Below are 23,678 nucleotides of genomic sequence, written 5' to 3' on the forward strand. Positions count from 1 at the left end.
TTAGCTGTTGACTGATATAAAAAATTCTGCGTACCTCGAACAGTGAAAACAAACATTGCCGCGATCCTTTAAAAATCTTGCGCATGCGCTCTGAATACTACAAATCGTCTGCTAGGCATTGAGTTGGAGTTGATTGGTATCTTAGGTAAATGCTAACGTACTAATTATTGCTGAATGCTACCTTTTCTTTTATGGAGAAGATATAAAAAACATTTTATGTGAGTGGAAACTACAAAGCTGATTGTCCTTCTGCGGGAGCTGATGTGTTCTCTTCGGTTAACCCCTAGCTGAGTTATTAAATGGTATAGCATTTGTTTGCGCAAATTGGATCTTCAGCGGCTGAAGAGGGACGAGCGAAGTACAACTGACTGTGATGTAAATGTGGATTTGACGCCGGTGTACAATAGTACAAGTAGTTTATCAAAGTAATATACCTCATGCATGTTTCAAGACAATTGCATTTCACCGCAAGGTATTAGCATCAACCAACAAGGGGGGTGAAGTTTTTTTACGTGATGGATGGAAAAGACGTGAAAGCCGCTTTAAAAGAGGCTCGTGAAGCTATCAAATTAAAAGATTACAAAACTGCCCAAAAACTTTGCAAGGTACTAGAACGTTGCACCCTACTATATGCTATTTCCTACAAATTGTACATCAATTTTATTTTTCATTTCAGAATGTCCTGAAAAGTGACAGAAATAATTACCTTGCCTTGGTCCTATTTGGGGTCTCACTTCAAGAGACCGATCAAAAAAGTCAGGCACCAAATGCTTTTAAAAAAGCAATTGAAGTTTCGCCAGATCAAATTCTCGCTTGGCAAGGTCTCTCGGCGTACTATGAGAAAGTGGACGAAGAGAGTGCATACAAAGAATTGGTTGACATTTACAATAAGATCATAAGTTTGGAAAGGTATTTTATAAATGAATTAGTTGATTTGACTTCTACATGTTATTTTTTATAATTGAGAGCAATTAGGGGGAGGTACCACCCTATGGATGAACGTATTATGCACTGACACTGATCGTATAATAGAAAATGAAAGATTCGCCTTATTAATAATCAGTGAAGTTTTCTCGTTGGTTTCCTGAGAAAGCTGGTGATTTTTTTTTCAAATTGAACCAGTTTTTTTAAAAAATAGAAGGGTACCCAATGTATATATGGTACAACTTGTGTAGTGCAACAGGTGAGTAATTTAGTATGTGCACAATTTTTTCCAAATCTGGCCACAGGGCTAGTATAACTCGAAAGGGAAGTAAACAACCAATTAAGCCCACAAAGTAAATGCGTTATCCTAATGACTGACTGTTAACGTGTCAAAGGGCCACCATATGCCATTTTATTTATAAAATAAATTGTTTTACTAAATATATTTTAGTTGCAGATTTGATCCCATAAATTCAAATTAAAAAGTGAAAAACAATCTGCATCATAAAATTGAATTGGAGAAGGGCGCAGAATCAGTACAGAATATCAGAATACACCAAAAACCTAGAATATCTGAAAATAAGAATGCTGTGGCTACCTTAACTTGAGCCAAAGCAGAGCTTTTGTTGTTGAATTCATTCATTATGATGTTTTCACAAGCATTGTACATAATATTGAAAATTGTATCCCTTAAATATCATGCTCTATGTTTTGTTTCAGATTTTTCGTTTTTTTAATCACCTATTTCTCCATTTCTTTCACTTAAGTGATATTAACAAGAGAGTCGAGGTGTCAAAGAAGTTGGCTCAAGTTGCTTTGAAATTGAATGATTTAGACCTTTGCATTGAAACAATATCAAGTTTAAAGTCATCATCAGAACTGAGCAAGGAAGAAGAACAAACCATTAATGGGTTAATTGTATCCACTCTGACCAAACTGAAAGATGTTCCTTCAAAATATTACTCAGTGGTATGTTTTCTTTGTTAGTTATTTATTTTGTTTTTTTTGCCCCCCATGGACAATATAGCAATTATTAATTACTCTTGCAGCTGGAAGAGAGTCTTGGTGGAATGTTGAGTATGCGGCCCACTATTGAAAATGAGGAAAATTTCAAAAAGTATCTTAAACTTCTTAATAAAAACAGAAGTCTTGATAAGCTGCTGGTGGAGGCACAAAAGATGCATTCAGTGTTTAACAATTTGCCATACCCTCTGGAGTGGATATGCCGAACATATTATGAATCTTTCCTGGATGAGCAAGAGCTATCATTTAATGAAGATGAAGCTGAACTTTACTGCTCCAAATTATTATCATTGAATCCTGAATCAAGTATGGGTCTAATGGCAAAGGGTGCTTTGTTGTACAAAAGGAAGAAATTTGTGGATGCATGTGACTTCTTAAAGAAAGGTCTGTAGGATAAGTGAGGACTCGTCAATTTCAATGATCCTAAAGCATCAGTCATAATTTATCATCTGTTCATGTTTCAGCCATGCCGCTGATTCCAAATTCTTACTATTCTCTTGGTTTGTTGGGAATAAGCTACCTGAGTCTTAATAATTTAGAAGACGCTACATTTTTCCTGAGGGAGTGCCTGAAAAAGTTTTCAGCTTCTTCAGATGCTACTAGGAAGAAAGGAACAGAATTATTTTTGAAGCAATCCTTAGCAAAGGCTCTTTCATTGCATCTCGATGCTGAGACTGCACAGGAGGCCTTGCCGCTTTGTCATGAGGTATTTCTTTTCCAAGGGAGAGAATAAATTGTGCCAGTCCCTCATTAACTCATTGCACTAAATAATTTTATTTCTTATTGCAGTTGTTACATGAGGATGATAAAAACTATGCCGTCCATTTAATAATGGGAAGGGCATTTGTAGCTATGGGAAATGAAAAAGATGCCAAAGAAATTATTCAAAAACTGAAGAATATAGAGAATTTGAAAGTTGACGTGTCAGTGCTTGAATCACTGATTCTTAAAAGCAAAGGAAACTTGGAAGAAGCTCATAAGATTTTAAATGAGGCCTCCAGTCATCAAGACTGTACCTCAGAAGTGTGGACCGAACTTGGCAAGTTACAGTGGGAATTGAAGGAATTTGATCAGTGTTTATTCTCTTTCTTGAAGGTAAAGTATTAGTATTTAATGTAATCTCTGTTTATTTTGTTCTGCTGGGGTGGACATTATGTATGTATATCTAGTTAAAATTTTCATTGTGGCTCTCTGAATAAAAATTTGGATTGTTTAGAGCACAATTGCAGAGCTACATAAAGCACCTTCGATTAGCAAAAGTACCTAAAAACAATTGTATGTGTTAGCCAAACAGAAATTTTTCTAATATACTCCATACATGTTCGATTAAATTGTGTGGTAAATTTTATTTGTGCATCAGTTAGTAAATGGCAATGCTGAATGATTGTAAATAAGCATAGCAATATTTCATTTTTTTGTCTAATATAATGCTGAGGTAATGGATATAGGTGCAAATTGGAATATTGTGAGTACTATTGTGTGTGTTAGTCAAACGGAAATATTTCTAATATGCTTCATTCATGTATTACTAATACTATTTGTTATTTAAGTTTTATTATGATTTGATGAGTAAATTAGACTACTCTCAAGATGTTTGTATTATTTAAATAATTATTTGACTTTTTCAAAAGGTTTTTGCATACTAATTTTTATGAAGTGTGGAATAATTTATTTTGACACTTTCAGGCTGCTAAATTGGATCCTAGTTCCAGCATTCCATTTGTGCTCCTAGGAAAATTTTATTTTACCATTGGAAAAAATAAAGACAAGGCAAGAAGATGTTACATGAAGGCATTTCAACTTAACCCACATTCTGTGGAAGCTGGCAAAGGCTTGAGTGATGCTTATAGAAGTTTGGGTTGCCTTGTAAGTGTTTTGTGTTCTTCAGATATGTACCCATAATGAAAGATTATGTTCCAAGGTATTACGTATGGGGTATGATATAAAAGATGGGGGATGTTTTATTTGGATTAGCTATTTTAGTTTTTTTTGTTGTGCCGGTACTCTTATTGCTAATAACTTCTTTATATCGGTAGCATCGTCCAAAGCATAATTTTTTGTTGCTGGGATACCAGGTATTTATGCAAAAATATGAAGTTTTGTGAAGATGAATGCACATTTTTGCTTATACGTACACATGAACACACATTCATTTTAATCTCTATCATGAAAAATTGAATGGGAGTAAAGCTCCAAATTTAGCTCTTTGATTGAAAATGTGTAGGGGTGCTAGTCCAGAGGGTAGAGTGCTGGGCTACTGACTGGGGAGGGGCCTTAATTTGATTCCCAGGGATGTTTCTGGGGACCTTCAGCTTCCCCCAAGCTGCCTGATTTTTCAGCTACCAGATTTTCCTGGGAAACCACAGGCAGCATGGGGAAAGGATCTGGCCCCCCATCTACCTTGATTTGTGAATTACACAAGCCATATAAGGCTCTTAGAAGGTCAGATCTTCCCTCATCCATAAAACCAACTTTCGAGTTAATTACTACCAAAGAGTTTCTTTATTTGTGTTCACTATTTCTTTTATCTTGCCGTAAAAAGTTATAGGGAGTCATTAATTTTTACATTTTAGAGTGTTTTGGCCTTTGGGAAAGTGGTTATCTTAGGAACTCCATTGTCTCCACCGACTTTTTCCCATTTCTGGGGAAAATGCCGAATCCATTCCACTGCCAGAGGAAAGAGATTTCTAAATAAATTACTATGCATTTAAGAATAGACTTTAAGAAGGAATGATTGCAGTACAATATGTCAATTTCATCTTGCATAAGCCCAAAGAAAAAATTTTAATAGTCCTGAGTAATGCTGTAATTATTGTTGATAATTAAATGCATACCTTATGTTTGTTCATGGGTAGGAAATACACAAGGGGGAAGTAATGTGCTGGTCTCATTAGATTTTTATCATCCCATTTTGTTTCAACCAAAGTAATCATAAATAGTGAAGAAATGAGAAAAAGTTTGTGAAAAAATTCAGTATTTCCCATCTGTGCTCATTATCAAGATGACCTAAATATTAGAGAGAGGAAAGGGGCTAGTAAAAACCTTCAGCTCTTCTATTAACCTAAGAATTCACTATCCCATCCATCAAAGGCACATGAAGTAAATCGTCCTAACTACTTATCTGAATGAAATTTACTTGTGTCTCACAAATTTTTATGTTGTTTTGATCATCATATATGAAGCTGATTCCATAAATTGGCTCCATCATTATTTTCCAGGATGAAAGGTTATATACATAAATATAGAACATTTATTCACGGTACCCTTCAATGATGAGAAATAATATTTTCAGGATGATATCACCTATATTGAAGATTTTCAAGATAAATACTCCACCTCTGTCCCGAGAGGTGTCCTGAGTTCAGTAGTATACATACAGTTTGTGCTATCTAGGGTAGACCGTGAGTTTTCTGTGCTCCTTAGCATAAATACACACCAAAGAATTACTTCAGACAAATTGATGAAAGTACTGGTTTGTGGATTGGCAAATTTCATGAGTGAAAATCTGGAGGGTGAAGGTAATAGAAAATACTCGAGGCTCAGTTGAATCCAGCAATAGGTGTAATTGGGATGAATATTAGACAAATTATTTGAGAAAGAGTTTGTCAGTAAGTCACGAAGCAGGAACATTAGATAGGAGAAAAAATTGTGAATCGAATTTCTGCTACATTGAATATGTATTTGTGAACTGACATGAACCATCTGTATGAGTATTCACTGTTAAATTCCAATTTTTAGGAAGCCAACTTAGAGTTGCTCACCTCCGTGACGTCATCCTCAACTGCGGGAGCCAGTTCCAAGTGGGCATGGCTCCGTCTTGGCCTCCAGCATTTAGGGCAAGACAATCACAATGAAGCCATTAAATGCTTTCAGTCTGCAATTAGAACAGATCCAGCTGATAGGTAAGTTATATTGATAAATGTGAACATTAATGAGAAAGTTAACATTAGCAAAAATGTAGTTTTTCAGGAAAAGAGTGTGGAAGCTCAATATCCCCTTTCATTTTCTGTGTATAACTGAAAAAACTGCTGTGTGAATTTTTTGTACCTTTTGCAAGTGATTGAATGGCAAAAGTCAAACCATGTTCATTATCATCCCTATAAAGTTGCATTGAATACATGAGTACCAGCAGAATTATTTGCACGGTCATGTGGAAGGAAGAGGATGTTCTGAAAAACGTTTCTTCTAGGTTATTGTAATATTTTCACTCCCTCAACAACCTTTTTATTCAATTTGAATTAAGATCCATTAATTTAGAAAAAATTCCAAATTTATAATTGCAAATTTATTATAACCTTACTTATTTCTTGGTTGTATGTAAATGAACAGTTCCCTGTGTAATTACTTTTTGTAAGTATAATCTTGTTCTCCAAAATATCTCAATCTTCATGAATAGAACATGTTTTTTTGGAGATTTTAAAAGTTTTTCCATGTTGATAAAAATTTTAATCCCTTTAATGAGGTCAAGAACTGTATGTACGAGGGCTGACCAGAAAGTAACCTATGTGTCGGTCTAGTGTGGCGGTAGGTAGGTCTATAGCCACTATCTTGGTGCATAAACACCCCTACACTCAGTATGCATTCTGCTGTGGTAGTGTGCTGACTGTAATTCTTCTACTTGCTCACTGCAAAAATGTGCGCTGCAATAGAAAATCCCATGAATTGTTAAGTGCAATCTGTGATTACATTTTTAATGGCAGAAAAACACAAACCAATTGAAATTCACAGGCAACTGTGTGAATTGTATGGAGACAGAATAATGACTGAAGGTGGAGGGAGTGATACAGTTTAAACATGGCCGCACCAATTTTCACAACGAGGACCGCAGTAGCCTTGTGACAGATTAACTGATGGTGAAAATCTACAAAAAAATTTGTGAAAAAAATTGTGGATTTTATGCTAGAAGTAGCTTGATGCACAGCGCTTTGACAGTGATGCAGAATTGCATGCTGGTGTAAACAAGTGGTTAACGTGTAAGGCGGCAGATTTCTTCTGAGATGGCACTGAAAACTACTATTGGCAAGTATGTAGAAGAATAGTTAAAAATGTGCCTAATTGCCTATAATAAAATATTGTCTCGTCACTAGGTTCATATTTTATTTCAAAATATAAGTTACTCTCCGGACAACCCTCATTAATAGACTTCGTTAAGCATTTTACCAAGTGATGCTCAATTTTAGATTATTTTAGGCATTTAAAGTTAATAACCTGTGTAAGCTTTGTTATTTGATTAAATTGTCACTACAAGCTGTGTCCCTGGAAAAGAAACATGGTTTTTATTACCTCCCTCTGTTTCGATTTGCTTGTATGCATTCAGAATTTGTTTCTGCTCTCATAGAAGTTTTCAATGCCAGATTAAATGGGTTTGAATGCATGGGAAAAGTCAAGGAGAAAGAGAAGGGTTGAGGAAATTGTGAAAATTCCAGAAAAAAATGGTCAAAAGTTGTGGGATTTGATGCATCCACGGAAATGAATTGTTCAAGTCATGCCAGTGATTTAAGAACATTGCCATGGTTGATCAAATAAAAGAGCAGATTTGAGCCGGGAAAGTTTGCTTCCTTAGTATATTTTGTTGTTCCCTCATTATTGTATTAGCTGTTACTGCTGTATCACATCTGACTGAAATGAATTTTATTGTGAATGCTTGGGTAGATTATGTTGGCTAGAGTGTGCATGAAATTGAAAATGAAACTGCAAAATTCTTTGATGTCATTTAGAGCCATTGTTGAAAAAAATGAATCATACAAAGTTTTGATTCAATGTAATGCCATCCAGTGACCAGTAAAAGGCCGTGATGCTCCACCATGAGGATTTCTTCCTATGACTCTCAATCACAAACTAACTCCTTTTGTTTTTTAATGGCAGGCATTGTTGGGAGAGTTTAGCTGATGCATATTTGTCACGAGGATCGTACCTGACTGCACTGAAGTCTTATCTTAGAGTTTCAGAGTTGGATCCATCAGCAGTTTATCCAGCATTCCAGGTTGCAAGCATTAAACAGGTGAGGCATTATAATTGCCTTAATTGTTTTCAAATTGATTTAGATTCTTAAACACCAAGAGTAGAATTTTTTAAAGCTATGAAGAGTGGAGTTTGACAAGAATATTTTCTGCCAAATACATAGATTGGTAGATTATATAGATAGTACTGTGCTAAATTGATGATAAAAAATGTGCTTTTTCCTGTATTATACTGTGGCATATTCAAGGGCTGTCCAGGAAGGATCAAGCCATGCAATACTTGTATTTTGAGAAAAATAGCCTACCTAGAACAATAAGGCCTTAGTTTTCCCTTCCCTTCAAAGTTCTCCCCTTGGGACCTCACACACTTATGCCAGCATCTCTTCCAATTCTCAAACCAATTGGCAAAGTCCTTTTTCAAAATTGCCATCAGCCAACTCTTCGCATTCTCTTTTATCTTGTCAAAGTCAAGAACTCTTGCTGCGGTTGCAGGGGACTTGTTCCAAGTCGCAAATGATGGCCCAGGTTTTCTAAAGAAAGGTAATAACTGGAAGTCTACAGCCTTGACCCTGAAACAAAAGCCCAGTTGTCCCAACAGTTGTATGACGAGATACAAGAGAATGCGACAAAGGCAGCTAATGATCATTCCGAAAAAGGACTTTGCCAATTGTTTAGAAAAGTAGCCTAATTGTTTTAGGTAGGCTATTTTTTTTTTCAAAATATTGCATGGCTGGATCCTTTCTAGACAAACCCTCGTGCATCTGTAATAGGATGCCCCCAAACATTTGAAAGGCTAAGGTCATACTCCTGTAATGGTGCTATGTTGGAAAAATATTATTCATTGATATATAGGTAGGTGTTATAATCAGCACAGAAAGGTAACACTGAAGTTTTGGCATTGGTATAAAATGCCACTGGAGCTTCATTGAGACATTCTATATGTATATGTTGTTTGCTCACTATCATTTTTTCTACAATTTGTGTTTTTTCTTATAAGGTTTTTGAAATAAAAGATTTTGCTGGTGCTTTGTATAAATATGATTTGATATTGCCGAGCATAATGGAAACTGAATTAAAAAAATGAAATGATTCTTCAATGCAACAATTACAACAAAAATTGTTTTAAACAACAATTTTAGTGGATAATTCTGTTAAAAGTTAATGTCACGGCATCTCCCACGGTTTCTTGGAATTTGAAATGATACCATTTAGAAGTAAACTCTTTAAGAAATAGTTCAACCTCATTGAATAGTAGCATTTTACTGAAAAAATGATGCACTTTTAAAATTAACTTATGAAAAAATAATCAAAGACTATTAAAATTTGTAGCAGCCGTTTAAAATGTACGAAGTTCAGCTGTTGGCATTTATTGTTACATACATTTGTAAATTATATAACAGCTAGAGAAAGAATGCAACAGTTTAATGGTAACTCCTCATCGGAGGGAATGAATTTAAATCTTAATGAGGAGTGGAAAAATTGCGGTCATCTGTTTGTGAAATAAAAATTTTTTAAAATCAATTTTTCTCTTTGCAAAATTTACAGAAAAGAAGGTATAATCAAATCAAACCTAACCTATGTTACCTACCCAATTAATGCAAAAAAATTAGAAGTTCTTACTCCGGACCATCTTGGCATGATGTGTCACCAAACAAATTAATTTTAAGTTGTATGTATTATTAAGGTACATATTTTTTTACTGTACCCAAATATAGAATTCCTGCATGCTATTTTCTAAAAGGTTCGATCAACTTAGAGAGTTTTCTCTTAATGCATAGAATTATTCATTTCCTCCCCATTCCAAAAAGATGGAATTATTTAATTATAGCTCATGCTTGTGATTTTTCTCTCCTAAGGTTTTAGGAGAATATGAGGAGTCATTGATTGATTTCCAGAATTTGTTGAAGTCCAATCCCAATTATGTTCCTGCATTAAAAGGCACTGGAGAAACATGCCTATGTTTAGCGAGAGTATATTTTGCTCAGCAATTGATTGGAATGTCTCGGGATATGTGTGAGGAAGCATTATTGCACTTGACTAGGTATGTAGATGTGGCACTTTCTGTAGTTGTTTCTTTCAGTAAAAGTTGCAGCTGTTGTTCGAAGTAAAACTCATAATTTCTGAAAAAGATTTTATACCCTCAGATTCTGAAGAATTTTTCCAGGATGAATAATAGATTTTTGCTGAGTAATGGAAGGTCTTGGGTTCACATCTAGGTAATATATCTGAAAATTTTGAGAATGTGATAGTCTGAGTACCAACTCTTCCCAGGGGACAGCGAATAGTTTGTCGTAATGAACAGGCTTCCAACTACCATCGCTTGTAACTTTTAACCATGCCATGTCTTGTTAGGAGGAGTTGAACTCTGCCCTTATCAACCGAACTGATCTTTGAATTCGTACCTTTGGTGGTGGGATTAACATCCATTGTACTTGTTGCATCAATTAGGATTTTCTGGAATTTCCTGAGTTAAGTTGCCCTATCTCCCTTTTCCCATGGTAAACTTATCACCTGTATTTCATTTTTGTGTGCATCTATTCCTAAGGAAAAGTGTGCAGAAGAATAAATATTAGTGTGAGAGTTTGACTTACTTTTTGATTAGAACATGGCCTATTCAAAAAGTGATTTTTGTATTTAGTTATTCTTGAATTTTTTTTGTTCTTTTTCATGAAATACTTCAGATTTCTATGTACTTTTATAACTACTCATGTAATTTGCTCCAAGATGAATCTCTGATTTGAAATATCAGCACAGAGGACTTATATTTGAGTAATTTAAAAAAATTAGAAGCATGCCATTAGAGGATGTTGGAAAATAATTCATCATGTTTAACATGATTGCTTATTGGTTCTTTGTTAGGAACTCTTCTTGTTGCAATGTCGCAATGATATTAATCCAGTGCCCCAAAAAATGGAGAACTGGATGAATCATTTGAGTTGTTTTGAAAGAATGTGTTGTTTGAATGACTGCCATTTTTGAAAAACATGTTGATGCATCTGTCACAAGTTTCTGACATAAATGAAAAATATACTTAATTCATATTTCACATAATAAATGAATTTATGCAGACTCTCGTATATTTGCATTGTTTGTGAAAGGTAAAATTGCCAGTTATGCCACGCAGTGTGAATTTGTCAGAAATCTCTTACTTCCAAAAATAATCTTTCATGGAATTTTTCCAGGTTTTTATGTTTAAAATCTATAAACATAAACACAGTGATAAACCCAGAGGTCAGTTTAGTACTAAGCACCATGGAATGTGAATTGCACACATCAGGTTAGGTGGCTCAGTTCCTTTCCCTGTACCGGCTATAGTTTCGCAAGATCTGGTACCCGAAAAATCACAAAGATTGGGTTGAGCTGAGGGTGCCGAGAGAGGCTTGCCCTGGAATCGAACCCAGACCATCCAGTCTTTAGTCCAACACTATCCCTGGGCTACCATGACCCATAAAATCAATAAGCTGATGTGAAAAGCACATTAAATTTATTGACATTTCTACCATTTATTCATTTGCGAGACCTGCAATAGAGATTGCCAATGCATCCCCTGCTTAACAAATGGATTGATATCATTCAATGTGTACTCAAACAAGTTACCAGCAGAGGAACCCTCCAAAACATAGGTTTTCTTTTGAAACTATGAATAGCTTTTCAACTGATTCCAGTATTATTGCTTTCAGGGTTCACTAAAACCCATAAGAAATTGTCAATTGGTTCGACACAGAATTCAAGCCTCAGCCCAGTTTTCTTGTATCTTAACCCTCTTAGTGCGGTGAGGATTCCAGGGGTACTAGTGAGAAGTGCGAAGGGTAATTTAAGAAAATGTATCACCTTAGGAAAAAAAACATTAAGAAGTTATTTGTTTAGATATCCATGTGCAGTTTTTTTTATTTTAAAATAAAATATTGTAGTTAATAATGATGTTATACATTTACATCATCTGAAAAATAAATGTAATTATTACAGTATTATAAATTTGAAGAATATTTTTTTGCAATAATATTTCGATTTTAGACACAATACTGATATTTTTTTAAACATTTTTCAATAAAACTACCATATTTAAATATAAGAAAGAATCAAAAAGACATGTAGAAAAATTATAAATAAATAAAGAAAAACCAGTGAATTGCAAATTTTTTTGTCAGCCTCTGCATAGTTCGATTTTGTTGAAAAGCTGATCTCACTGAGTCAAATTGGGACTTGAAAAGCATTTAAAATTGCTAATAAAAAATTAAAAAATGGGTTATATAATTGTACGGAATTCACCCTATCGATAGCACAAAAACTATAAATTATTAAAGAAAAAACCATAAGTTACAGCGATTTAAACAATAGCCTATGCAAGAGCTGATATATCGGCCCACTGCACTTTTCGCCAGGGATACAAAAGCCGATATATCGCCCGCCTCACTAAGAGGGTTAACTAGTGCTTCGATAGGGATGTCTCATTCAACTTCACTGTCTATTTCACAACTTCTGTCTTCCATTTACATTTTGATTTATCTTGGGATTCATTGAGAGCAATTCCTCTGTGACCAGTGGGAAATAATCATATTTGCTCTTGCTGCATGATTTCTTCTGACATAATAACAACTTACTCACAGTGGGGCAGGACAATTTATGGTCCCAGGTAGGAAATTTAGGGGCAAATTATATATTTTTTTCATCTGTACAACATCTGAGGATCTGTTAAGGTATTTCGTAATATGTGCTTTTTCTGTGAAAGAGAAGATGATGCTGGTAACTTTCTTTTCCTAATGTTAGTTTAAAATTATTTTCACTGATATTTCCACTGCTTTCAGTTTCGTTAGCAAAACTTTTTCCCTGGTGTTGCTAACTTCGTTTGCCATAAAAGTGATGGCAAGGTCTGTACAAAAAAAGATGAGACTGGTCTTTGTATGGACAAACTGCTTGACGGATCACAATCAGTGAGGTGATGCCTTATAGCGATGCCTGTGAGAAGTATAACACCACCTTGCTCATGGCCCTATCTTGACTTGTCCCTGCACAATAACCATTCTTGTCTGAGCTTGCATTTGCTTGCTGTACAAATTCTTGTGTTGGTGAGAATGTAGGTGTTTGAGGAGAAGTGCATGTGAATTGAATTTTGTCTTGACGTCAGGAAAAGTGCACCTGAACCTTGCAATGATTCAAGAGGTATTTGGCAAGATGCAAACCATAGGTTAACTGTCAGGGAGATTGCCAATGAAGTTGACATTAGTGTTTGATCGTGTTTCACCATTTTGACCGAAATTTCGGCAGGAAAGGCCATAAATGTGGACAAATAAGTCATGGTGCTTTCAACATGACAATGCGCTGGCACAAATACATTGATTATTACAGAGTTATTGGCTGAAAACAGCACATCTCCCAGTTCACTTACTCTCCAGACATTGTTCCAGCAGACTTTTTCCTTTTCCCTGAGTTGCTTTTCACCTTGAAAGGATGCCAATTTGAAACTATTGAAGACATCTAACAAAATTGTACAGCAGGCTTAAAGGATATACCAAAAGAAGTATTCTAGGTGGCATTTGATAACTGAAAAGAGCAATGGGAGCACTATATTGGCAGCCAAGGGCTGTATTTTGAAGGCAGTAAGCATTATTAAAGGGTGACCATTAAAAGCAAGTATTTATTCGAACAGTCTCATCTCTTTTTGAACAAACCTTGTGTCTGTCAATTGGTGGTCAAGGCAATGTGGTTTGGATTTGTTGGTAAAATTACTGATGTATTTATTTTTAATGAAGTTAAATTGGATTTCCTTTCAGGGCAGCAAGGCAGGAGAGTGATTTTGCATGCATTTGGAAGCTAATGGGTGATGCATGCTCTCTTATGTCCAAGCTGCCAGATGCTGTTTGCCAATTAAAGATCCACCGGCAGCTTATTGATGCCGATGCTAATGAAAATGAATTTAAAACCGTAAATAAACTCACCATATTGGAACTAGGTGCTCGGTAAGTTGTTCAGGATATAATAGGACTTAATATTTATGTTACACTTATTGAAATAAATACTACCATTCCACAACCCCATCAATAGTTTGAAGTAGCTAACACTTAGTGATTTCACTAAACTGGACAGTTCTTGCGATTTCACTAGTATCCACTATTATTGATAAATTTTATACAGTAATTTTATGACTCATGTGGATCCAATGCCCGCATTTTTGCAGCCATGTGGATCTGCCATCACATGGCACATGGTTTAGTTTGAACTTCTCATGTAGGTTTTCTACTCAGCACATGGTGCCTTGTCCTTTATGGATGGCAGCAGAAAGGTAATTTTCTGTTGTGACATAGATGCATGGGATGGAAAATGGGGATTCTAAAAGGAAAATGTGATCATGACTTGTGGAAATAGGCTGTACATTAGGAATACTTAAATATAAAAACAAATAATTTTGTTCAATTCAAGGAATGGATCAATGAATGTGTTATGGTTGAACTGAAAGAACAAAGGAAGAATGGGGAAATTTTTGAGACAGACTGGGAAGCTGAGGCTCGAAAAACATTTTACTAGAGTAAAAACATGATGGAATGATTTTATACGATAGAATAAGCTCTAACAGGTTTTGAGGCATGGGGCACAAATTTTAAATTTTTTGGTAAGGTATTTATGGCATTAAATGATACTACAAGGGCTATTTGGAAAGTAACTTCATCATTTTTATGCCACGTTACATGAAGTAAGGACAACTTCGCCATCTTCATGACACAATTTAGTATGGCTAAGTACCTACATGTATAGACAAGCATGCTAGAGGAGACCGTTTGCTACCATTCTTTGTTCATACAATTTTCATCTGAAATGTGTGCTGCATTTTAAAATCCTCTACACTCTGAGGTGTTCCACAATAATAAGATTTTGGTTAGCCAAAAAAAAAACTCTAATGCTTCTGAAATTTACCATAAATTTTGTGAAGTTTATTGAGTGAAATAATTAGTAAAGATAGTGTGACACAATCAGTGTAGAGGTCTACTGTAAATCATTAAAGAAACAGAGGCAGGAGATTCAAAACAAAATATCATGGCATTTTTTGCTCTGAGGTGGTTTCCTTGCATGGGAATACCCCCTCTTATTCTATAAAATTCATGCTTGGTACAATTTGAAACAATTCAAATCATTTTATAGCCCAGAGTATCCCCAAGTGATTACATGTGAATTACATCGCTGGGCTTTGAAGACAAAGAGGTATTACAATATGCCATTCAGGCCGGGCGGAAATCACAGACTTTAGAATTTTGTGATGAGAGTGTATAAAATATTGTCAAATTTTGCAACTAATTCTCAATCTTAGTGTAGACTGTGTTGAAAAAAATGCAAATTTATTAATTAGTGTGGTATGTAATGAAAATATTATATCTTTATGTTGTTTTTAGTAAGCAAATGAAAGTTACCTTCTGGACATTCGTTATGTTTCATGCTATAAAATGATTTACCTTTTGTCATGAAAAAAGCTGTCGGGCAAACATCACTGCACGAACACACATGTAAAATAGGAAAGTAGTGATATGCCACTGCCTCCTGCAGAATTCGTATAAATGTCTGCACATGCTATGCATTTATTAATTACAGTGAAATGTTGAATTTACACTTTGAAGGGGTCTTTAATAAAGCTATGTAAAATCAAAGTGCATGTATGATTGATTTGGGGAGAATGTTTAAAAAATTTATGTTCATGTTTTACGAATAAACTATCTTCAATTGTTATAATAAAATAAAGAATATGGAAATAATTTGTCTCTACAAGCAGATGCAATTAATGTACATTAAAAAGGCCTAACTCTTAAAAATTGGAAGTATGACTTATCATACAGTCAGGTTGTTTATGTGGATGTATCTGTATACTTTTTGAAAAATTTCCAGATTTTGCTTTCAGCCAGCTTGTTTTAATTTGTTTCAACCTTTTGAAAGTGATCTTAATCCATCTTAAAATTAAACTGAAATAACATGTAACTCTGGTGGGTCACAGCTATGATTTCAAGTGATTTAACACTTTCAATGCTGCAAAAACATTTTAAACCTTTGTGGTTAGCTGAAATTTATTTTTGTGTCAGATATTTAGACTCATAAACTGATTAGTGAAAAATACAAAGTAGTTGTTCTACTAACCTAAATCATCTATATATATAAAGGAGAGAGTTTGTTTGTATGTATGTAATTTGTTTACTTTTTGCTGTCATAGAAACAGCATTTTTCCAACTATGCCAGCAGGATACTTTTGCAAGAACACTATTGTATTCAGAATTGCCGAGATATTATACGTGGAATACATCAAGGAAAGTCTTTTGTAGGAGAAAAATGGGCAACTTTGATCTTGAGAATAATATTTATTCATGTGGCGCATTGGGCTGAGTCTACACAGTCCATCCTAACAACGCCGAATGTTATTTTTTAAGAATGCTTCTACATACCACTAGAGGACCTCGCTCATTTGCCGAATTAAGAACGGTAAACGGAGAAATATGTGAGACATTCAGAGAAGCTTGCCAGAATTTAGGGTTGCTAGAAGGAGATCAACACTGGGATGACTCACTGCGAGAGGCCAGTTTGATTTCTCTTCCAGGACAAATCCGAATTTTGTTTGCCATCATAATAACCTCCTGTAATCCATCTAACCCAAAAACAATATGGGAAAAATATAAAGAATCAATGAGTGAGGATATACTGGCTAAAGTTCGAAGTGAAAATCCTACATTGGATATTACGTTTAACTCCGACATTTTTAATAAAACTTTGATTATTTTGGAGGAAAAGTGTATCACCATGGTTAGCAAGACTTTAGTGGAACTCGGTCTTTTTGCACCTGTACAAGATCAACAGGGTGTATTTTATCCAGATTATATACGTGAAACTAGCTACAATGTCTTAGACTTAGAAGCATACATCGCGGATAAAAAGCAACTTCTTAATGAAGATCAGAAATTCGCGTACGAAACAATAATGGATCAAGTAGATAAACAAGAAGGAGGTATCATTTTTCTTGATGCTGCTGGTGGCACGGGAAAAACATTTTTAATTAATTTAGTTCTCGCTGAAATCAGGGTTCATGGATAAATTGCTCTAGCCGTTGCATCTTCAGGTATTGCAGTGACATTAATGGAAGGAGGAAGAACAGCCCACTCTGCCCTTAAGTTGCCACTTAATATTTCCCGACAAGAAAATCCCACATGTCATATAAATAAAACAAGCGGCCAGGCACAAGTTCTTATAGAATGTAAATTGATAGTATGGGATGAGTGTACGATGGCTCATAAAAAATCTCTTGAGGCCCTCAACGCAACACTTCAAGATCTTAGAGGAAACTGCAGTTTAATGGGAGGAGCTCTGGTACTCCTGTGTGGAGACTTCCGTCAAACTCTGCCTGTCATTCCAAAATCGACTCCAGCCGATGAAATTTATGCCTGTTTAAAACATTCTGTTCTATGGAATCATGTCCAAGAAATTAGCCTTAAACAAAACATGCGAATCCTCTTAAGAGATGGGAATGCTCAAAGTTTTGCAAATAAACTTTTGGAGATTGGAGAAGATAGATTAGTTATTGAAGCATCTGGTATGATAAAATTGTCATCAGATTTATGTGTATCGGTGAAAACTGTCCGCGATATGGTACGAGCAGTCTATCCTAACGTTAATCAAAATTATAAAAATTTAGAATGGTTGCGAGAAAGAGCCATTCTTGCTCCTAAGAACGATGATGATAATGAAATTAACAAGGAGATACTAGCCATGCTGCCAGGAGACGTGATTGAATATAAATCGGTTGATACCGTAGTGGATGCTGACGAAGCCGTCAATTATCCAACGGAATTCCTAAATTCACTTGATCCAGCTGGATTGCCACAACATCGCCTTATACTTAAAGTAGGATCTCCAATCATTTTATTGCGAAATTTAGATCCACCAAAACTCTGCAATGGGACACGATTGTGTGTGACAAAATTAATGAAAAATATAATCCAGGCAGTCATTTTAACTGGAAAAGGTGAAATAATTTTTATTCCAATCCCAACTGATCTTCCCTTCAACTTTAAAAGATTACAGTTTCAAGTCCGGCTAGCTTTTTCAATAACCATTAATAAATCACAGGGACAGTCTTTAAAGTTTTGTGGTGTTGATCTAAGATCGCCATGTTTTAGCCACGGGCAACTTTATGTTGCTTGCTCCAGAGTAGGTTCGCCTAAAAATTTATATATTCTTTCTCCTGTATATGAAACAAAAAATGTAGTATATAAACAGGTGTTAAATAAAAAAGATTCTTAAATTTGTATGAAGTAGTGCATTATTGTACTTTATAATTTGTTGTTTTTATTTATGTAGTATATTTATATTATTGTTTCTCCCTAACCCGTGCAAAGCCGGGTATTCAGCTAGTTATTTATAAATTTGACGATGATCATCATCCACAATCGATCATTTTCACCACAACCTTGTCATGATTGCTTGCATTCCAACAGCATCCCCTGTACTCTGTTATGTCCTTTTATACTATAGGTTGCACCATTTCTAGGGATACATCTGTAAAACTCAATAATTTTTATGGGACTTTATTCACACAGTGTGTCTAACTCATTAAGAATTCTGATTTGCCTGATCATTTTAATTATGAGAATCCTATTGCTGTAATTATGTATGTATTTTGATTTGCATCATGAGAACCATATTATATTTATTACCTCTTACGTTTTAAGTTAACCAAGATCTTATATATTTGAGGGTAAATATTGCTCATCTAAATCTCTATTGTGTTAATCTTCAGTAATGGATTCATTAATTCTACCTAATTAACTTTATCAAATGCATCCTGATTGCACTCTTTTTTTCCTCTCTATTAGTGACATTATTACTGCTATTGCATCACACGTACCTCTCCCCCTTCCTGACCTCAAAACGATCATCTCCCCTATCTTATTATTTGCACTCATCTCCATCCTTTTGTACCCCCATGACTTCTTAATTGTATGGGGGAGGGAGGATATGCCAGTTTGGAATGAATATATGGTGCTCCCAAGCATGTTGCAGTTGATATTTCAAATTCTCGAGAGTGACAAATGTTGGTGTTCCCATCCTTTACTCTCTCACCTCAACTGATTACAGTCATTTCAGGTATCTTCGCCCAGTGGAAAGGTTTCAGATTATTGTTTTTTTTTAAACCTGAGGTTAACATGTGGGGCAGAGCTGCTTGGTGGGCAATGAACTCACCAGATGTTTTCTGCAATTGTGTTACTGGTACAAAATGATTCCAGCAGCAAAGAGCAATCAGAAGTCACATGCTTTGGGAGATATTGCTATCGAAAGTGATCTTATTTTATCCATTTATTTTTTTTCAACTTTTAATTATATTTTGTTTACTTCTTGAAGGTGTTACTGTCAAGCTTTGAGCATATCACCCAATAACAGTCTTCTGTGGCATGACCTCTCCTTGAACTATCACTACCAGGCTGATCATGTCGCCAAGAGAAGGTTGAAGAGAAACTTCCGCTCTCTCTCTTTGGATGCTGCCAAGAAAGCTATCTCCTTGGACCCAGGGAATTCAAGCCATTGGAATCTTATTGGGATAATAGCTGCATCAAATGGTAGCTACTTGTCTCAGAATAGTAATATTTTATGCTGATTCAGAAATGTTTTTCTATGGATATGATTTTGTGTTCCAGAAATACGAAATTTCAAGTTGGCACAGCACTCATTTTCTATGTCCATCAAGGCTGAAGAAATTAATGAAGTTGCTTGGACTAACTTGGGAACGTTGTATCTAACCCTTGGTGAGCTGCGGCTGGCTCATGAAGCTTTCGCTAAAGCTCAAAGAACAGAACCGGCATATCCTAGGTGTTGGATAGGACAGGTAAAATTTTCTTCTTTAAAATAATCTGTTAAGCACATCAACAAAATATACTTGTATGCATTAAATTCTCAATTGTGAAAACTCATATGTGCTTGGACCTCAGCATGAGATCTTGAATGTATTTATTGTTACCTCCAGGAATAGTGTAAGATATGACATATGTACTAAGGAATGGATGAGTTTAAAATATTTACATTTCATTCTTTAGATCTAGTTATGTAATGACAGTTTGGATTATGCTAAATTAGACCATTTTCAAGGTTTATGTTATAAACATTCATTTTTGAAGATACTACTATTACTTGACATAGTTACATACTTTTGATGGTAATGACTCTTTGCAACTCCTGGAGATGTGAACTTTTGGCAAAAATCCATGAAAAGACATCAATTATAGAGGTGTTGCATGAAAATTACCGTCGAATATGTACTTGATTCTAATGACTGTTGATGAAATAATCTCAGATATCAATTTAATGTAGAGTTGCCATTAAATGAACAAAAAAGTGCAGGCACATGAAACTCAATATTTACCAGGAATTATTACTTTTTTTCAGGTAATTTTACCTTTAAATATTATTGTCATTCCTGTGATTGCAGTTACACTTGATCTTCTCTATTTATGCGGAATATCCTTCGCAATAGTTTGTGTCACCCAATCATTGATGTTGGTATTGCTGTGAGAAGTTTCTATGGAATCTAATGCTTTAATCAACACAATCTTGTCCCTTTAGGCTCTGATAGCAGAAAGTATTTCCCCAGAGAAAGCCATGGATCTATTCCGTCACACCACACAACTGGGAGTCCATCCGGAAAGTTGCATTGGTTATGCACATTGGGTGTGTTCAGTGTTAGATGAGGTTGAAAAAGATAAGGAAGCCCGGAAGAAGCATAACTACATTTATTCTATAGTGAAAATGCATGCTATACCTGTGGCAACCGACTGTTTAATGTGGTATACAGGTGAGTAATTGTAGTAGTAGTAGTAGTTTTGAGGGGAGGCGACCGACAGCTGAGGTCATTTGCGCCATAGGGGATGGATAGGAAAGGATGAAGGGTGGAGAGAAACCCGGCGTCGGCATTAGCCTACTCTTTACTAAAGGCGCCAAGGGGTCCGCAGTTTAACGTCCCATCCGACGGACGGCGTACTCACTCAAAGTGCCCTCCACAAAGCACCTCAAGTAGGGATCGAGATACCTCTGAAAAATATTCAACACCGCCGGGATTTGAACCCGGGCCCTCTGGGTGAGAAGCCAGTGCGCTAGCCCCCGCACCATCTCGATCCCCCGTGAGTAATTGTAGTTTAATTATGATGTAAAATGTATTAAATAGGGATTATTTTAAGATTATACCTGAAACTTCACTTGAAATCTATCCATCAGTGGAATAAAGCATTAAAGTCAGAAAGTGGATATAGGAAATGGTTCCTGGCGTAACTTGGTGGAATCATTTCATGGTGCAAGGAGAGAAATTTGCAGTGCAAGACAAAGGGATGCAATCTTCATACTATTAAAGATTTTTGGAATCGGAGCTTCTGCAGGTCATGACATTTAAAGTGTGAATATAGCCCTCATATGTGTAATTTTATGACATTAATTGAAGAGATGATGATTCAAGAGAGAAATTCCATTAATCCCACTGAAAACTGAATGTCGAACGATGATGCTGTTGCTATGGCCATAGTAATGTGGCCCATAAACCTTAGAAAACCACATTCCCATCTATCTACTTATTGGTACTAACATCAGTTTTTTTAACCATTGGTTTTTCAGAAATGTGACCCCCCCTCCCCCAAGATGATAGTCAAAGTAGGTATGTTTGTGTGCATATAAAAGAGGACAATACTCTCTTGTATTTGAATCAAGTCAGGGTAGATATGAGAGGCAAGAAAAACACATTTTAGAATCACCATCATATATATTTTGATCTCACAAGAAGTTAATGCAGTCATCACATGTTTGATCAGAGAACACACCAGAACATGTATTGAGTGTTCCAGAGGCACCAGTGATTAATGGGACAACTGCGAGCCAAATTTTATGGCATGAACAGATGTGAAAGGTTGTTTCACTGTTAGAATATCTTTCAAAAGTGGACATGGCATGGATCATGTCATTTGAAACTTACTTGCTGTGAGCTGGATGGAGATAGTGCATTGAATCCATGTATGTATAGTTTACATCAATGAAACATATGCTAGTGTCTAATAAGCTGAGCTTAAACACGTCTCCTGCATGAAGATGCACTCATTTGCTCAAAGGTATTTAATCAACCTCATATTCAAGTTAATGTTCTTTTTAGAGTATATGCAGGTAGTTTTTAAGGTTTTCAGAATCATCACCAGATGTCGGTCTGAGCCCAAGTTCTCAAGTAGTAATATCTAATCCTTTATGAGTAAACACATTATGCATCAGTGCTCTGGGAATAGATCTGTGGTGCGGATGCCGCTCTGTTGTTGTTCCCATGTAGTGATTTGCGAAAATGGAAAAAATAGAGATTCGAGCAGTGATCAAATACTTCTTAAAGAAAGGTACAAGAGCAAAGCAAATTCATGCTGACTTTCAGAACACTTTGGTGGACTCTGCTCCTTCATATTCAACTGCTGCCTAGTGGACAAATGAGTTTGTTTGGTGTGGACAGCTTAGATGAAGATCCTCGTTGTGGTCTGCCAAATTGTGCCACTACCTCAGAAATTATTGCAAAGGTGCATAAAATGGTCATGGAGGATTGTTGACTGAAAGTGCAAGGAATAGCTGGAGCTGAAGGGATGTTATCTGAATGGGCATATTGCATTTTAACTGTGGAATTGGATTATGAGAAAATTATATGCTAGATGGGTGCTGTGACTCTAGACGCAGGAGCACAAAAGAATCAGAATGGAAATTTCCTGACTACGGTTGACCCATTTTAAGAGCAACCAACTAGATTTTCTGTGCCGGTTTGTGACCACAGATGAAACCTGGGTCCACTACTATACCCAAGGTACAAAACAGCAGTCAAACCAGTGGAAACATGTTAATTCACCACCACCAAAGGAAGCAAAGGCAATACAATTAGATGGAAAGGTGATGGCTTCAGTTTTCTGGGATGCGCAAGAGATTCTGGTGATAGATTGTCTTCTCTCTGGTCAAACAATTACTGGACAATACTACTCTAACCTCCTGGACCAACTACAGCAAAAAGTGCATGAAAAAAGGCTAGATTTGGCAAGGAAGAAAGTCATCTTTCATCAAGACAATGCATGGCCACACACAAGCATCGTAGCCATGGAATAAATGTATGAACTAAGATTCGAATTGTTTCCACTCCCATGTTATTCACCTGATTTGGCTCCATCAGTTTTCAATCTCATCCCCAAGCTCAAAATTTTTCTCTTCAAACAAAGAACTAACAGCTGAAGTAGAAGGGTATTTTGCAAGCCGGAAGGAATATAATTTTTGAGGTGGGACCAAGACATTTATTATCACCAGACCTAGTGCATTAATGTAGAGAGAGACTAAAGTGAAAAATAAAGTTTTTTCACTGAGGTCAGTCATTTATTTCTACTCCATTCCGAGAACTTTTCAAGTTATGCTCATACGTTGCTGTAGGCATAATTTTGTGTCATTTTATTCCATATTTTGAAGTATGAATGCAGCTTTCTCCAAGCTCATCCTGCAGCATTACTTATGTTGTGCAATCAGGGAAAAATGGCCCGAACTGCTTCACAATGATATTGTTCTTCATGGCAATGTTATGACCACAAATCAAATGTTTTAAAGAAACCTGTACAGAATTCGAGATAGGAATTTCTAAAGCACCTTCCAAATACAATCAATCTCTTGCCATGTGGCTATGATTTGATACCTACAGTGAAAGAGCCACGTGAGGGAAACAGTTAATGCATGTGAAGAATTAGAAAAAGTGGAGATGATTTTACTAACTAT

The 23,678-nt window shown here is 35.8% G+C and overlaps 1 protein-coding gene across 1 annotated transcript in view; it reads left to right on the plus strand.

Moving 5' to 3' along the window:
* Positions 1-328: 328 nt before the first annotated feature.
* LOC139688021 (superkiller complex protein 3) overlaps positions 329-23,678 on the plus strand; it is a 37,243-nt gene continuing 13,893 nt past the window's right edge. Inside the window, exons 1-14 of the mRNA XM_071585427.1 lie at positions 329-605; positions 677-909; positions 1,692-1,893; positions 1,974-2,331; positions 2,412-2,653; positions 2,737-3,042; positions 3,634-3,813; positions 5,686-5,849; positions 7,813-7,948; positions 9,764-9,948; positions 13,679-13,864; positions 19,272-19,486; positions 19,565-19,752; positions 20,487-20,715. Of these exons, the coding sequence (XP_071441528.1) occupies positions 516-605; positions 677-909; positions 1,692-1,893; positions 1,974-2,331; positions 2,412-2,653; positions 2,737-3,042; positions 3,634-3,813; positions 5,686-5,849; positions 7,813-7,948; positions 9,764-9,948; positions 13,679-13,864; positions 19,272-19,486; positions 19,565-19,752; positions 20,487-20,715 (2,914 nt within the window). The 5' untranslated portion in view covers positions 329-515. The remainder of the gene's footprint in view (positions 606-676; positions 910-1,691; positions 1,894-1,973; positions 2,332-2,411; positions 2,654-2,736; positions 3,043-3,633; positions 3,814-5,685; positions 5,850-7,812; positions 7,949-9,763; positions 9,949-13,678; positions 13,865-19,271; positions 19,487-19,564; positions 19,753-20,486; positions 20,716-23,678) is intronic.

This window comes from Hetaerina americana, unplaced genomic scaffold (assembly GCF_022747635.1).
Source record: "Hetaerina americana unplaced genomic scaffold, ioHetAmer1.1.p SCAF_1, whole genome shotgun sequence".
NCBI lineage: Eukaryota > Metazoa > Arthropoda > Insecta > Odonata > Calopterygidae > Hetaerina > Hetaerina americana.